General features: G+C 41.6%; 2 protein-coding genes across 3 annotated transcripts; both read left to right on the forward strand.

Moving 5' to 3' along the window:
* Nucleotides 1-1188: 1188 nt before the first annotated feature.
* Nucleotides 1189-3380, forward strand: LOC117548749 (bryoporin). The gene is made up of 3 exons (XM_034220189.1): nucleotides 1189-1338; nucleotides 1675-1783; nucleotides 2716-3380. Exons 2-3 carry the CDS (start codon nucleotides 1680-1682, stop codon nucleotides 3143-3145), a joined length of 534 nt encoding a protein of 177 aa, XP_034076080.1. The 5' UTR covers nucleotides 1189-1338; nucleotides 1675-1679; the 3' UTR covers nucleotides 3146-3380.
* Nucleotides 3381-4010: 630 nt separating this feature from the next.
* apnl (actinoporin-like protein) lies at nucleotides 4011-5807 on the forward strand. Of its 2 annotated transcripts, none has more exons than XM_034220138.1 (3): nucleotides 4011-4273; nucleotides 4744-4866; nucleotides 4974-5807. In XM_034220138.1, the coding sequence occupies exons 2-3, from the start codon at nucleotides 4766-4768 to the stop codon at nucleotides 5428-5430; spliced, it is 558 nt and encodes a 185-aa protein (XP_034076029.1). In that variant the 5' UTR covers nucleotides 4011-4273; nucleotides 4744-4765; the 3' UTR covers nucleotides 5431-5807. The 2 variants fall into 2 exon arrangements, with proteins under 2 accessions (XP_034076029.1, XP_034076027.1); XM_034220136.1 differs by having other exon boundaries at nucleotides 4086-4222.
* The last annotated feature ends 9830 nt before the right edge of the window (nucleotides 5808-15637 follow it).

Below are 15637 nucleotides of genomic sequence, written 5' to 3' on the forward strand. Positions count from 1 at the left end.
GGTTTTTTGGTTTGATGTGCCATGGGAAGCTTTGAGGCTTCAAATTTTGAAGATACAAAAATGTCAGCATAAAATGTAATTCTAGACCAACTTTATTTAATTATTTCAATTTATACTTATAGCTCTTGATATTAAGTATTGCACCTATACGACTATTTGAATGCAGCCTTGCCCTTTTCACAGGACATAATGACGGGCATGCTAAATATGTAAGGTTTGTCACAGACTGGCTACCCATCAGAAAGCAAACATTAACTGAAAAAGTCTATGTAGTGCAAATGTCTTTTTGCAAATGCATATTTGGTGCCATCTGGTGACTTCAAGCATTGGAGTTGAAGGATTTAAATCTAGTTCCAGGCGCCTGATGTATGATATACACGTAGAACAGCTGCCATAATATAACTTGAGCTGGCTGGTGGAATAATGAATACCTCTCGAAACAGACTAAGTTTGCAAAACATACTTAATTGAGCAGACCCTCAGTCTGTATAATCTTACGGATAAATACAACACCGCAGAGTACAATGCTGTGTTACATAATACATTGTTATTGTTCCTACATGTTAGAAGGGAGTGTCTCCTCTTCTGCCCCACACTGCTATGGGAGTAAAATATGTAGTGATATAGGAGTCAGACAGTGTGTTGAAATGTGTGACTGGTGTAGGTAGGTTCCCACAGGAAAAAGTTGCGAGCCTTCACCTGCAAAAAAGTAATCAGTTGAGCAATGTTTGGGGAATAGTGACTACATTCTAAGCCAGTCACAGCGTGAAATGTTCCATAAGGTTCTTTGTTTGAGCTGCAAAGGGTCCAACAAAGGCAAAAAGGACATATCTTTGAAAAGATTAGCAAATTAAAATGAATTACAATTTTAAAAAGAACTAAAGAAAAACTATTTTAAACATTTTAAACTACAGAGTAGATAATATGATAAGCTTTCACAAAATGTGCTGCATTAGCTATGCATTTTCTTTAAAATCACCTCAAGCCTCAACATACAAAAATAATATCAATACCACCCATGTCTGCTGTGAAGGCAAACATGCTGACACAGATGCTGTCTAATAAATACATGAATTAGTTTGATGGCTCCCCTCGTTAGAATTATTTCTGATGTTTACTTTATAGCGTGATGGTGGGATATTATAAGGTGGCCCGAGTGTCTCATTTTCCATAAGGGATGGTGTTTGCTCACTCCTCGGTGGACACGCCTGTGCTTGTGTTGGAACAAGCTCTGTGGAGGTGTAATCACACAAGGGAGACACTCTCCACCTCTCTGCTGGATCTGTGAAAAAGGAAACTTGACGCTGCCTAGCACGACTCGTGTGTTAACTCCAAAAGGTGAATATACTGTCATTACTCCTACTTAGCAAGATAATAAATAAAGTGTGAACTATATCTTTGTTATGATATACTCTTAGATAACAACAGTTCTCATATAAGCTTTATTAATATTTGTAAACACAGACTAAAGAATATGTACGGATAAATCGTTTTCAGGAGTTGTGTTATTGAAGAAGAAACATCTTGATTTGGCTTTAAAATATGCATTTTTTTCGACCTTCCTTCACCTTCCTTAAACAAAAGAGAAGTATCCATTTCCTCCACATTTCCAGCCTGAGGGTGACCTCTTTGCAGATATACTGTTCTAAGCTTTTCGTCCCGTTCCTCTTGCAGCCAAGATGACAGAAACTGCAGAAGCTGTGTCAGCCACTCTCACCACCAACAGAAACTGCACCATAGAAATCACCAACCTCAGCGCTGGATACTGCCTCATCAACCCCAAGTAAGTCTGTAACTGTTTTCACATACCTATGAAAATGATTAATTCAGGCACAATTATTTGACTGGAAAAATACAAATGAATGACTGTCCTCATACATCCAATGATAATGTGATGAACATGTCAGTTTATCAAAAGCTCAATCTATGAGTCACTTGCATCCACATAGTTGTTTGCACTAGTATCATGGCCTGTTAGATTACTCAAGTTTGGGGAGAGGTTTGATTTCAGGGAGAAGTATTCATTTTCAAAAGGTTTAATACCTTGCTTTGAAGTGCTTTAAGATCACAATGCCTGATTATAGCTCCAGATTATCATCTTGATACTATTAGCATGCAATGCTTTCGGAAATGTAGCATCCACAACTTTTTCTCTCCATAAGTCATAGAAACAGCTTTAAAAGTCAATGTTAATTCAATGTACTTTTATTGTACTTCATTTAAAGTAGAGTTAAACTGTCAATCAACCACAGGGGTCTCTGCCTGTTTCTTCCACTTCTGCTAACAAAAGGAAATAAATAAAACAAAACAATAAAATACAGAAACGACCCATGTCTATTGGAATTCCTACCATACCTCCACATTTATCTAGCTGAGGCAGGACAGACCATATCTTGGATGGGTGGTTTTCATGTGTGACATCACTTTGCTGAGAACATCCACCTATCCATCATGCAGTGACACACAACGCCTCATTGCACATTGCATGCAGGTACACTCACTGTTGCTTAGAAGTCCACAGCAGTACTGGCACAGTCACACTCCATCCATCAACATATATTTCCGGGGACCCTGGAAAGCCCAACACTTGAAAAGTACACTGACAATGTCCAAAGAACTTGCCAAACTCTTGTTTTTCATCAAAAGTCTTGTAAGAGTGACATGTAAGTTATCTTGATTGTGACAGTAAGGGTTGTCTCTGGCTCTTTTGTGTAGGGTATACATGTCGAGTGGATTCTGTCAGCACCCGCCTCAGCCTACGGTCCGGACTGGAAAGACCGAAGTGTGCTCCTTCACCAAGGACGACAACACTGCCACGGGCTCCGTCGGCCTGCTGACCTACGACCTGTTCCATATGCAGAGCCGGGTTTGCTCAGAGCGCATAGCCGTCATGTTCTCTGTGCCCTTTGACCAGAACCTGTACAAGAACCGGCTGGCCGTGGGCATGGTTGAACAATCCCATGCCTGCGACAAGCAGCTGTACAACATGCTGTACGATGGGAAAGACCTCACTAAGTTTGTCCGCTCAGAGACACACGGCTGTGGGCTGGAATACCATGCTACATATGTTGATTTGAGGGCTACAATGTCTGCTATTGGCAAAGCAATTGTTAAACTGGAGCTCTATGATAAAATGGGTCATTAGTTTTGTGCTTTGTAACAGAATAAATAAACTTCATTTGATTTGCTTCATGTGACATCCATAGAAACATAGAAGGGAGAGGAAGACTGATTTTACTGTCATCTTCTATTTGTGTCCACTGAAAGCTATCAATATCTGACAGCCAGCTCATTGATTCTCCATTAGGTTACTTCTTGGGTTTATGTATATTGTACTCTCCCTTTTTATCTGATTATGATAATAAAACATTTACACCCAATGCCTGTGTTGTGTGGAATATGTTCTCACTCAGTATGCTTTCATTATTACTGATGAACAATAATCATTCTTTAATGTCGACGCTGGATCCATCTCATTCTAATGAGTGGCAACAGATGGAATATCTGCTTAGAGGTTTTTTTAATTGGCATGATAACAATACTGCTCTTCACTGGCTTTGACACTCTCCATCTTTTCTAGTGGTTATTGTGTTGAAAAAAACACGAAACTGGTTAATAACCGGGGTCTGACCCGCTGTAGGATGTCCAGAAAGAACTTCATTTCTGACCAGGAATGTATATTGAGATACCAGATGAAAATATGAAGTTGTATGTTACTCTGTTTACAGTACATGGCGCCACGTTTTCACTGGTGCCAGTCTGACCCGGCACCCCTAAGGTACTAGAAATTACAACTATAACAAAACTGAAATATAAGCATAGTACCTCAAAAGAAAATTACAGTGACAACCCTTTCTTTCAGAGATGTCTGTCTCAACCTGTTCAGTTTGCTTTTGTCTGTTTTGCACCATTCCACTGAGATTACCAAACCACCTCAGTCCATGTAGCAGCATTTCTGTAGGAGAAAATGGATGTGCTGAGTTAATGATCCCGGCTTACAAAACAGGTTTGGGATCCAGGAAACTGCTGGAAACTTTTCCACAAACTAAGGTGTGGCAGTTTCATCTCACAGGCAAAAACACAAGAGTATTTCCAAAGAAATGTGTTGGAAGAGGGCGGTTGCTTTCCAACTTGTATTGTGTTACAAGTGGGAGGGTTTGCTGGGGGATGGAATATGTCCTTGTAGGAAAAGAAAAAAAAACTGCGGGCAACTCCCTTCCAGGTAACTTTATGCATTTACGGACTTAGGAGCATCAACAGATGTTCTTAGCAGGTAAGTCAGTTATTTCATTTTTGGAAAGTACTTTATTAAAAGAACTTGATTTGACGCAGTACAGAAAATGACTTATTAGATTAATACAAAAGCAATTTGTAGAAGCATTCAGAAGCCTGAAGGGGCATTTGTTTGATGTGTATCTTATCTGTTGATAAAAGGGCCGTCATTTTCTCCACAGTTTTCACTCTAACTTCATTATTGCATGCTACTCAGTGCTATAATTGAAGTGGTAATAACATAGACAGTCTGCAGCTATATTCAGATTTTTCACAAATGTTTTTGAAATATCATTAGCCTCTGAGTTTAGATTGCACCCCCCATGCCAGTTTAGGTGCAAAACAGCGGTCAGGAAGATATTTGATGTTTAGTAAGTGTGATCCTCCTGGTTGGAGGGGAGTGCTATTCACAGCTGGGATGTTATTTATTTCAAATGTCTAACACCTAAATTACCTTTGCTTTGTGAGCAGATCTCACACCCATTCCAACATAATGGAGTCAGCTGAAGCTGTAGCGGCCGATGTGCACAGCAAGAGAAGTGTTACCATTGAAATCTCAAACGTCACTAACAACTACTGCCTCATCAAACCAAGGTAAGTCCTGATATTTTCTCATGAATTGAAAGACTTGTTTGAAAAGTATGTTATAGATCCAAAATACTATGTGTAATACATGTGTCTGTTGTATGTGCTGCTTATAGGGTGTTCTTTGAGAATGGGGAGACATACAACCCACCCCAACCTACAGTGCGCCCTCTAAAGACAGAAGTGTGCACTTTCTCTAAGTCGGGCGGCCAAGCGACCGGTGCAATTGGTGTCATGACCTACGACCTGTTCGAGAGGTCGCAGAACGACTACATCGAGACGCTGGCCATCATGTTCTCGGTTCCATGGGACTACAACCTGTACAAGAACTGGTTCGCAGTGGGCCTCTATAAAAAGGGCCAAATCTGTGATAAGGAGTTATACAAACAAATGTACTATGAGAAAAAACAGAATGAGCACGGGTTTGTCAGGGAGGAGTCCACTGGGTCAGGTATCAATTACGTGGGGAAATATCTAGATGTCAAGGCCACCATGAGCCCTCTGGGTAACGCTGTGATGAAGGTGGAGTTGTGGGATAAGCTTTTCACACCCATGGGCCAGCAGTCGTACTAAAGAGCCATCATAACTAATATCTCTGTCACAGGCTGCAAAGTTATTCCCTCCACCTCAACATTTACCTGGCAACACGCATGATTTAACAGATGTATTGTTGCTGACATGTGTCTGTATACCCCGGGTATTACCTCTCAGTAAATCTGCTTAAGATCAGAGTTTGGTTTGTTTATAAATCCAGATGGCATTATTCCCTCCTTTAAAGCCGAAGCCTCTGTCTGTTTCTATAGCATCCATTTTTAAAATGGCATCTTTAGAAATGAAAATCAAAGGATGAGTCACCCGAGAACGAGGGCACATTGCTTAATAAATCACACCAGGAGCTTTTTCTGTATTTACCTTGACACAGTAGGAATAAAATAAACCTTTTCACTCCAGCTATGTGTGTTTGCGTGTGTGATCATTTATGACATTTTTGGATACAAATTATGTTGTGTTGTGCATGGGTACAATCCAAAGAAAGAGTGTTTGCAATTGTTTCAAAATTCTGAAGTGAAACTTAGATCTGAACAGAGATAAAGTTGTCAGGGTTTTTTTATAGGGGCTGAATGAGAGCAGCATAGAGACACACCCTGTCTCTATTTTCCAACAAAACACCAAATGTGTAAATGTAATTCTAAACTCATTTTGTAGAGTTTGGTGTAGCGTGCATTGTTGTAAGTTTGTGCCAAAGCATAGCAGACAGTGAATTATAAAATCCCGAACAAAAGGACAAATATCTCCCAAATAGTGTCTCAACAAACACCTACATGAAAACAGATAGTAAAGTCTGAAACCTTTTGGTCATTAAAATCAGTTTTGAGAGCGTAGTTTGTTCCCAGATTTGTTGGATAAAGCTGTTTTTATTTGCCTGCTTTGCCACCTTGGCAGAACCAGAGGGAACACTAAAACAGATTCACTTAAGTGGCTATTGTTCAAAACACATTCAATTTTCATTTTTGTGAACCAGTAAACTAAGAGAAAATTACTGGATTAATTTGCTCATTTTTTTTACATTATGATCCAGGCAGGGACTATGAGTAAAGGAATGGCTTTAGGTGAAGACCCTGTTATTACGACTGCTCATCATCTCATCACACTTACATAAAGCTTTATAATTATTTATTTGGGGGGAATCTCTGTGTGTTAGCTCCCCATCTAACAACTTGTTTTGCAGTGTTGTCAAAGCCAATTTATTTGCAGATAATCATGATAATGTAGGGTTTCTAAGGCAGGAGGCAGTATGAGCTCTTAATTTACAACAGAAGCAAAGTTATCCGGATAACTTTGCTGAAATTATTCAATATTATTTATTGAATAATTCACAATTTCAACATCGCATTCCTTCATCAGATTCATGATGCTTCTGCTGCTTTAACTGTTCAGGCCACAAAGAAGCCCAGATCAAAGGTTCACCATCACATTTGCATAAAGGCCATACATAATAAGGCATCAACTACGCCTGTTTAGGCTCAATCCCTGAGGCATTGTTGAGTAGTGGATCAGAGAAATAACACACATTCTCTATATACAGATGAGGGACACAAAGCAGAAACTTTTGTTTGCCACAGCTTTAAAATACGCTCCACGCAGTTTTCCTCTCTGTTTACTATACCTGCACATAAGTCTTCGTTGATGTTTTAAATGATATTGTTCCCTGTGTGTGTTTGTGAGGGATTGCCTTTGTGTTTGTTTTTGCATTTGCATGTACAGTAAATGTGTTTGCACGCTTTTGTGATGAGCATCTTTGAGTTTCGATACACGTGTGCCTTGAATGCAGCCATGGGTATTTTATATCAAATGCATTCTGTTTTGTGCCATGGATTTGTCTTAAAAAAATCTTTCAAGAACCAGGCAGACAGGAGACAAAAGATATGTTAAAAATGTATTTTCCTGTGTAGATAAACTTAAGAAGCTCCGCATTTGTGGATTAAAACTAATGCTATTTGCAACTAAACAGGACTGAATCTAGCTGTTGTCATGGTAAAATGCTGTCAAAACCCTTCAAGGATCTTAAAAGGAAAGAAAGGGGGATAGTTGCACCATTGAAGGTTTGTCTTTTCATGAAACAAAAATCAGCTGACTACACATAGCAACAGATATAGCCACTGCAATCTTGCAAGTATTTTTACTTGTTATTTTTTGTATTTTGACAACGCTGTTGAACTGTAGTTTCCACACTATAAAAAGCACAAGGCTGAAGAGTGAGCTAAACACAACAACGTGCATCTCCTCTCTCTTTGTACTTAAAATCTCTTTTTGCTTCCCCTTATCATTGTTGTTATTATTACAACCTGTTACGAAGGCTGTACAGTGGCTGTGTATGTTCAGAGCATGAAACACTCCTTTAGTGAAAACAAAACTCATTCAGTGCATTTTCTGTGTGAGCCTGATCACTATTGCATTACATATTTCGCTTCAAGTTTGTTTGAAACCCAGTTGTTCTATTTGCTTTGAAACTAAGCATTCATGCCAAATCTATTGTACAGTATATTGACTCAAACTGGGAGTGTCCAAACAGAAGCAAGAGATTATTGAATTTGAATGACCTGCGGTTTGGGTGTGAGCGGTAACTCTTTAAACAGTTGAACACACTGCTTTGCCATGCCTAAGGGTACATTCAGCAACATGATACATACTTCTTTCATCAAAGTGAATGGAAGAATACTTTAAAAGATGCCATTGTTGTGGGCCTCCATTTACTGAATATGCTCTCATAGACTGCCATCTAGTGGCACATTCTGGTATCAAGTGTAAAACACACTTGTTTAGAGCAAGTCTTGAAGAACTCATTGTACACGGATACTACAGGGACAGTCAAATATAATCCGAAGACATAGCATATAGGACATGTCCCTACCAATATCCAGTGAATTGGTTTGATTTTGAAATAAATGTAAATACATTAACTGATTTAGCGATCATGTGTGTCCAACGTCGAAAAACAACCTTTTAAATAAAGTACAGATTCAGAGTGTTGAATGACTGGTTTTAAGCAGTAAGACGGTCTTTATCTCTTTGTTATCAGCAGACAGTTGTACTTTATTTATGTGACTCACCCTCTTCTCCTACTGGCTCTTAACATGTAACTGGCAGCAGTACACTGTGTGTCTGTCTTGATGTGTGTCAGGCTGCCAACATACTCCTGCAGCCCCATCATCAGAGTTCAATTACAGGCCTGGATATCGGTCAGGTCCACAAGGTCAAAACAACATAGTCACATATGTTTAAGAAAAAGAGTTGCATTGTTCTGAATGTTTATTTTTTTCCTGCGGGTCATATTTTGCACACTGTTCAACATTTCTAAGGATGAGATGTGGGGGTCGAAAGGTCACCATATTCCTAGAAGGCTTAGGAAATGGTCTTATCCTGTTAGATTGTTATTTGGAACTTCTCATCTTGCAGATGTGTATCATGTACAGACAACCTGAGGGAAGACCCTTTTAGTTTTCTGCAGTACTCGTACATTATTACAAGAATCTGACCTGCCATGACGCTTCTTTCTTAATGCCTCTAAGGCTGTAGAGTTGGTGAGTTAGTAAAAAAAGAACATTGTTTACATTATCAGATTGAGCATTTAGCAGCTAAAAAGTCAGACATTTCCCTGAAGGTCTATATTATTACATGTCATTTGTTAGACGCTTTTAACCAAAGCGACTTACATACATTCAGTACTGTGGACAATCCCCACAGGAGCAATTTGGGGTGAAGTGTCTTGCCCAGGGACACAACGACATTGGGACACGAACTTGCTATCCCCTGATTCAAAGTCCAGCACTCTATCACTGAGCCACATATGTGCAGTATGTGTCAATAGGAAACTGATTGCACACAAGTTTGCCATATTAACTGTTAACAGTGTTGTGTTCACTGCTCTTTTCCCCTAAAGTAAAGACAAAATGAATTAAACAGGATAATAATGATTCTGATTTAACCAACCCCCTCTTGTTGTTTCCCAGGTAGTTTAATTGGTCCAGCTGCAGCTCCAGGCCTTTTTTTCACGGATAAATCTCTCAGGATCTTCTTCAAACTGGGAATGACCTTCACAGGTGCATGCAGGGAGAGATACCCTGCTCCTTTTCCTGTTATTGTCGGAAAACTAAAGAATATTCCTGCCTCTCGTCACTCTGGCATGGGTTGTTCACGCTCTGTATTTCTTTGAGTTTAATGTGCCTGATCAAGCTGCAGTTTTGATGTCAAACCTACTTGAAAGTACAGTGATCTGCTGCCAGCGTGGTGTCATCCAGCTGCAGGGTCAGCTCTGACACAGCGGTGCCAGCTGCTGGATCTCACACAACAAACTAATTACTCATGTTACACGCAATGACTCGCATCGATGGGTGCAATCTTTTAATTCTCATCAAGAGTGCCACGTCTACAGTCTGCAAATGCTCAAAAATACAACAGGTATAAATGTATAATGCAAACATATTGTTAGGAATGAATACATCTTTAAATCCAATTAGGTATCAATAACTCATCAATAGCATCTCCAGGAATCTGACTGACTCTAGCTACCAAGTAATGGTTGACCTGCTGTCACCGATGTTACCAAATGCTCCTTAATAATAATAATAATGGGTTCCATTTATAAAGCACTTCATATTTGATTTCAAATCCCGAAGTGCTACAAGTAGTGAGCATGAACAGTATAAATAAACATTACACAACACGGTAGAATTAATAAAAAGCAATACAAAATAAATAAAAGGGTGATAAAAAGGTCTAGGCAAAGGCTCTTTTGAAGAGATGGGTTTTGAGGCCTTTTTTAAAAGCCTCCACGGTCTGTGGTGCTCTCATTTGGTCGGGGAGAGCATTCCACAGACTGGGAGCAGCCGAGCAGAAGGCCCGGTCTCCCATAGTACGGAGCTTAGTCCTGGGGGGTTTGAGGAAGTTGGAGTTGCTGGAGCGGGTGGTCCGCAAGGAGGTATGGGGGGTGAGGAGTTCCTTGAGGTAGGGAGGGGCAGCTCCATGGACACACTGGTGGGTGAGGACGGAGACCTTGAATTCGATCCTCAGTTCCACGGGTAGCCAGTGTAGTGCTTTAAGGATGGGGGTGATGTGATCATATTTGCGCACCCTCATCAGGATCCTAGCAGCGCTGTTCTGAATGTATTGGAGCTTCTGGATGCTTTTGTTAGGGATCCCGATGAGTGCATTGCAGTAGTCCAGCCTGGAGGAGACAAAGGCGTGGACCAGCTTTTCGGCGTCAGACAGAGTGAGTGTGGGGCGGTGTTTGGCGATGTTCCTGAGGTGATAAAAGGAGTTCTTGCACAGCTGTTTAATGTGGGCCTCAAAGGTCAGATGGGCGTCCATTTTAACACCCAGGTTGGTGACTATTGAGGAGAGGGTAATGTCCTGGCCGGAGAAGGTGATGGTGGTGATGGTGGATGACCGAACCTGGTGTGGGGTGCCAACTATAATGGCTTCGGTCTTGGAGCTGTTGAGTTTCAGGAAGTTTTGCTTCATCCACGCCTGTATCTCCTCCAGGCAGGCAGTGAGTGTGGGTGAAGGCAGGGCTGCAGAGGAGGTAGGGTTGATCCTGAGGTACAGTTGGGTGTCATCAGCGTAGCAATGGAATGATACTCCATGTCGGCTGATGATAGGGCCAAGGGGGAGCATGTAGAGTGTGAAGAGGGTGGGGCCGAGAACTGATCCTTGAGGGACACCACAGGTGACGTTGTGGGTACCCGACTCTGCCTCGCCCAAGGAGACGTACCCTGTTCTCCCGGTGAGGTATGATCTGAACCAGTCAAGGGGAGAGTCAAAGAGTCCGATGGTCGAGTGCAGACGATGGAGGAGGATGCCGTGATCAACGGTGTCGAAAGCTGCAGTGAGATCGAGGAGGATGAGGAGAGAGGGAGAGCCAGCATCAGCCGTCATCAGCAGGTCGTTGATGACCCTGACCAGGGCAGTTTCTCCTTCATATGAAGCAGTGAAGCTCACACTAAAAGCCACCTCCGTCCCCAGCCACACCACTGAGTCTGCCAAAGGAAGCAGCGGTTGATGTACAGATGCCATTACCCACTGTCCTTCCATCCACTCTGCCAGATCCCTGGGACATACCAGTCATCGGCTCCTACTGGGAGAAGACCTGGAGGCCCTGACACGCTCCAGAGCCAAACCTGCACCTGGAGACACAGCTGCTGCTCTGGGTGAGAACTGCAGAGATCACACCCAAACATTTCCCTTCTAGAATTGCAAAGATAACATATGTAACCGGTGTTGATATGCGGTGTCTGCATTGTGCTTCTTTTGTTGGATGAGACCCGAGTCAGCATACCGTTGAGCAGATCTCCGTTTATTTACTGACAACAGATATATAACAAATCAGTCGTTATTACATTAGTTTTCCCTCACACTGACTCCTCTCAAGTGGAACACATTCACAAAACATGAGGGACACAATATGAAGGGGGGGAAGTCCCCACAAAAAAATCTTCTGTGTACAGTGACTGCATTTTTGAGGTTCCGTCAACTGATTTCAGACCTAGTCAGGTATTTAAAGTTTAGCAAAGGAAGAACACAGAATTATTCAATACAAAACACTATGTGATCTTAACAAATTAATTACAAAGAAATATTTGACACCAAACAACACTGCATATTTACAATTGTTACACATATCCATTGTGTCATTAATAGTTTCTTATCTTTTGACCACACAGTAAAACTGAAAGGCTGTTAAGCCTTGGTTTTAAGCTTAGATTTAAAATGAATAACTAATTACACCAATTAATTCAGTATCTGTTTTTAAAAATATTTCTTGTCAACAAAGTTCCCAAAGTTCAACATATTCCTAGTTTCTTTTCCCCCATTTTTCCTATCTAGGCTACTAACTTACTGTCAGATTTTACATAACAAAATATATCTGGAGGACTTCAGATATGCTCCCTGCTCCATTTCAGAAAGCAGTTTCAACCCCACAGCATCAAGTCCCCCTCCTCGGTGTCAGCACAGATCATTGAATCCGAGGCCCATGGGATTGTGTTCAGATCAGCAGATTAATATCCAAGTTCAGGCATCTCAAAATGTTATGTAATTGCGCTGTGGCATAGCTGAAGGACTGGAACATAACCTATTGACCTCATGTACTCCCTTGAAGGATTCCTAGTGATATAAAACTTCACAGCACTGTTGCAAGAGATAGACAGATCTATCAAGCAAACCAGTGTTTATATAATAAGCTTTTACGGTAGCTAACTTTTTTATTTAATATTTTCTTTTAGATTTGTACATTCCTTAAACCCTAGAACCTTATGTGGTTTTCTTCAAAATTAAAATGATCCCACGATAGTCGCCTGTACATCCATGTTCTCAAAAACAATTATTATTATAATAATTATATATTATAATATATTACTATTATTTAATTTGAAAACCGATTTCAGTTTGCCAAAATGTAAATAAATGTAATGTTTTAGTCCAGCTAACTCACTGTCTCCATGTCAACAGTATACATCCTGAGTAGACAGGGGGAGTGCAGTTGTCTAAGAAGGACTTAATATACTACAGAACATACAGTAGGTAAGTTTATTCTCAACTTTATTTACTAGTTTACTGTTCTTCCTTGGCCGCCATGCCATGCTGAATGCACAACATATTTTCTATATAAAGAGCTATTTGTATGTTGTAGCAATATTGCTCAAGTTGTCCAGTTAACCATGACTGAAATGACAGTCATGTTAATAATCATAATAATAATACATTTTATTTAAGGGCGCCTTTCATGACACCCAAGAACACCGTACAATTTAATAAATACTCTAAGAGGTTAAAAGCAAAAGAACATGTTAAAAACGCCAACAGGCAATCATGGAGGAGACAATCAAAGTGGACACAAATGATAGGGACAGGTGGGCACTAAAGTGAGTAGGCTAATTTTAACAGGTGGGTTTTTAATTGGGATTTGGTCGGTTGCTTAGTATAATGTAAGACCACTTCTGTCACAATATCACCTCACACCACTAGAGGGCAGGGTTTCCTGACTGAACACAAACTCATACATTGTAAATTAACTATGGGTTTTTCACTATGCTTATTTTGCAAGCATATTGTTTGCTGAAACACATGAAGCTAGGGGTGTAACGGTTCCCATAATTCACAGTTTGGTATGTACCTCGGTTTGGGGGTCACGGTTCGGTACAGGTTCTGTACAACAACAAAAAGCAAAAAAAAAGTCCTAAATGCATAATTCCAGGTTTGGTTTTTATTTATTTTTGAACAGGAGTGCAAGTTTCAGTTTAAAAATAAGGAACTCTAACATTTTGAATAATTAACTTCATTACACAGTTAAAAACAAACCACACACACTCAGATAGCCATATTATCTATAGTAGGCTAGCTGATAGATAATCTATAAAGGTTCAATAAACTGTAAAACTAAAAAGAATGTCTTGAAAATATTACAAAATAAATAATAAGATAGTGTTTCAATTACAATTTATAAAAGCCGGGGTCCTCTACGATTGAATAAGGGCGCAGCATAGCCGTTGAAAAACATATTCCAAAAGCTTCCGTTATTTATTTTGGTCTCTCGGCTTTCATGTCTATTGGTTTCTTAAAAACAGCGGGGATAAGCTGTTGAACTGCTGTTGTCTTTTGCCGGGCTCCGGTGATTGCCAAATCTGGGTGATGCCTTCTGATGTGATTTAGCATGTTTGGCTAGTGTTACCATTAGTATACCGCACCGCTGTCGAACAACGCCGGTGTTGTGTCAAATGATGCACCCATTAAATACACAATATTAGGCCTATATGTATTGTAGGTAGTGCTGCGTACCTGGACTCACATTCAGGTTCAGGTCCGGACTCAAGTCCAGAGGTTCAGGTTCAGGTCCGGACTTATAAGTCCGGACCTGAACCCATGGCTTGTGTCAAGTTGTGTGAGTAACTCAAGTGAACTTATTGTGAGCTAATTATCAATTGAAAATAAACTCATAATCAACTCAAATTCAAACTCGTCAGATTTATTGTGCTCCCTTCCAACTTGTCTCTACATTTCTCTAAGTACAAATGTAAAAAAAACACTTTTTGCCACTTAGTCTACAAATGACTTATCACAGCAACTACAGTGAACTACTACAAAGTTCAAACATTTATTTCATTTACCAAACTAAAGTAACCAAACAGTCCCTGAGCTGACTGAGCCTAAATCCCTAAAACGTTGCTGAAAGGTAGAGTGTAGAGTAGACTATACGCATTACACTGTTACACACCTACTATACAGTATACTGTAGTGCTGTGAAAAGAGAGTCGGAGGCGGTGTATTAAGAATGGAGTTCCAATCTTTATTATCCATTACTTTCAGAGAGGTTAACACATGCACTGCTCTGCCTGATGAGCTAGCAGGAATGGCAGCTAAAGCTACAGGTGTTCCCCACTAAAGGGTCCGTGTGGCAACACAATAAGCAAGGTGAATTATGTCCAATAACGTGTCACCACACAAGCCCCCCCAGAATTCACACATAAACAAAATCAGCATGGCGGGGAGGAACGACACGCCGACCCCCACGACTCCTGAGCACGGGAGTCGGAAAAGTGACTCCCGCCTGTGCGGCCCCCGCCTGTGCGGCCCCCGGAAGGGGAGGGACCGGAACAACAGGTCTTAAATCCGTGACAGGGGACGAAGCCGGGGGGCGTCCCCGTCGCGGAGGTCGAGCCAGCACCACAGGCTAGTCCAAGTCCAGGTGAGCAGCCTTCACCCGGTCCACCGAGACGTGCTCGGCCTTGCCACCCAGGTCGACCACCAGGTGCTTGTCCCCGTGCTCCAAGACCCGGAAAGGCCCATCATAAGGGGGCTGCAGGGGGCCTCTGTGCGCATCGTGCCGGATGAACACGTGCTCCGCCGAGCGGAGCTCTGCGGGAACCTGGGACACCTGAGTACCGTGCTGAGTAGTAGGAATCGGAGCAAAGGCCTCTGCGGCGTCACGCAGGAAAGCCCGCTGGGCCGACGCCGACCAGGGAGCCGATGCATTTGGGAGGAAATCCCCCGGAACTCTCAGCGGCTGACCGTAGACCATCTCCGCTGTAGAACACTGCAGATCTTCCTTAGGTGCGGTCCTCAGGCCCAGCATCACCCAGGGCAGCTTGTCGACCCAGTTACCGTCCGTAAGGCCGGCCTTGAGGGCCGCCTTCATGGAGCGATGAAAGCGCTCACAGAGCCGTTAGCCTGAGGGTGGTAAGCGGTAGTCCTGTGCAGCTTAACCCCCAAACCGCCTGCCACAGCG

The sequence above is a fragment of the Gymnodraco acuticeps genome, unplaced genomic scaffold (assembly GCF_902827175.1).
Source record: "Gymnodraco acuticeps unplaced genomic scaffold, fGymAcu1.1, whole genome shotgun sequence".
Classification (NCBI taxonomy): Eukaryota; Metazoa; Chordata; class Actinopteri; order Perciformes; family Bathydraconidae; genus Gymnodraco; species Gymnodraco acuticeps.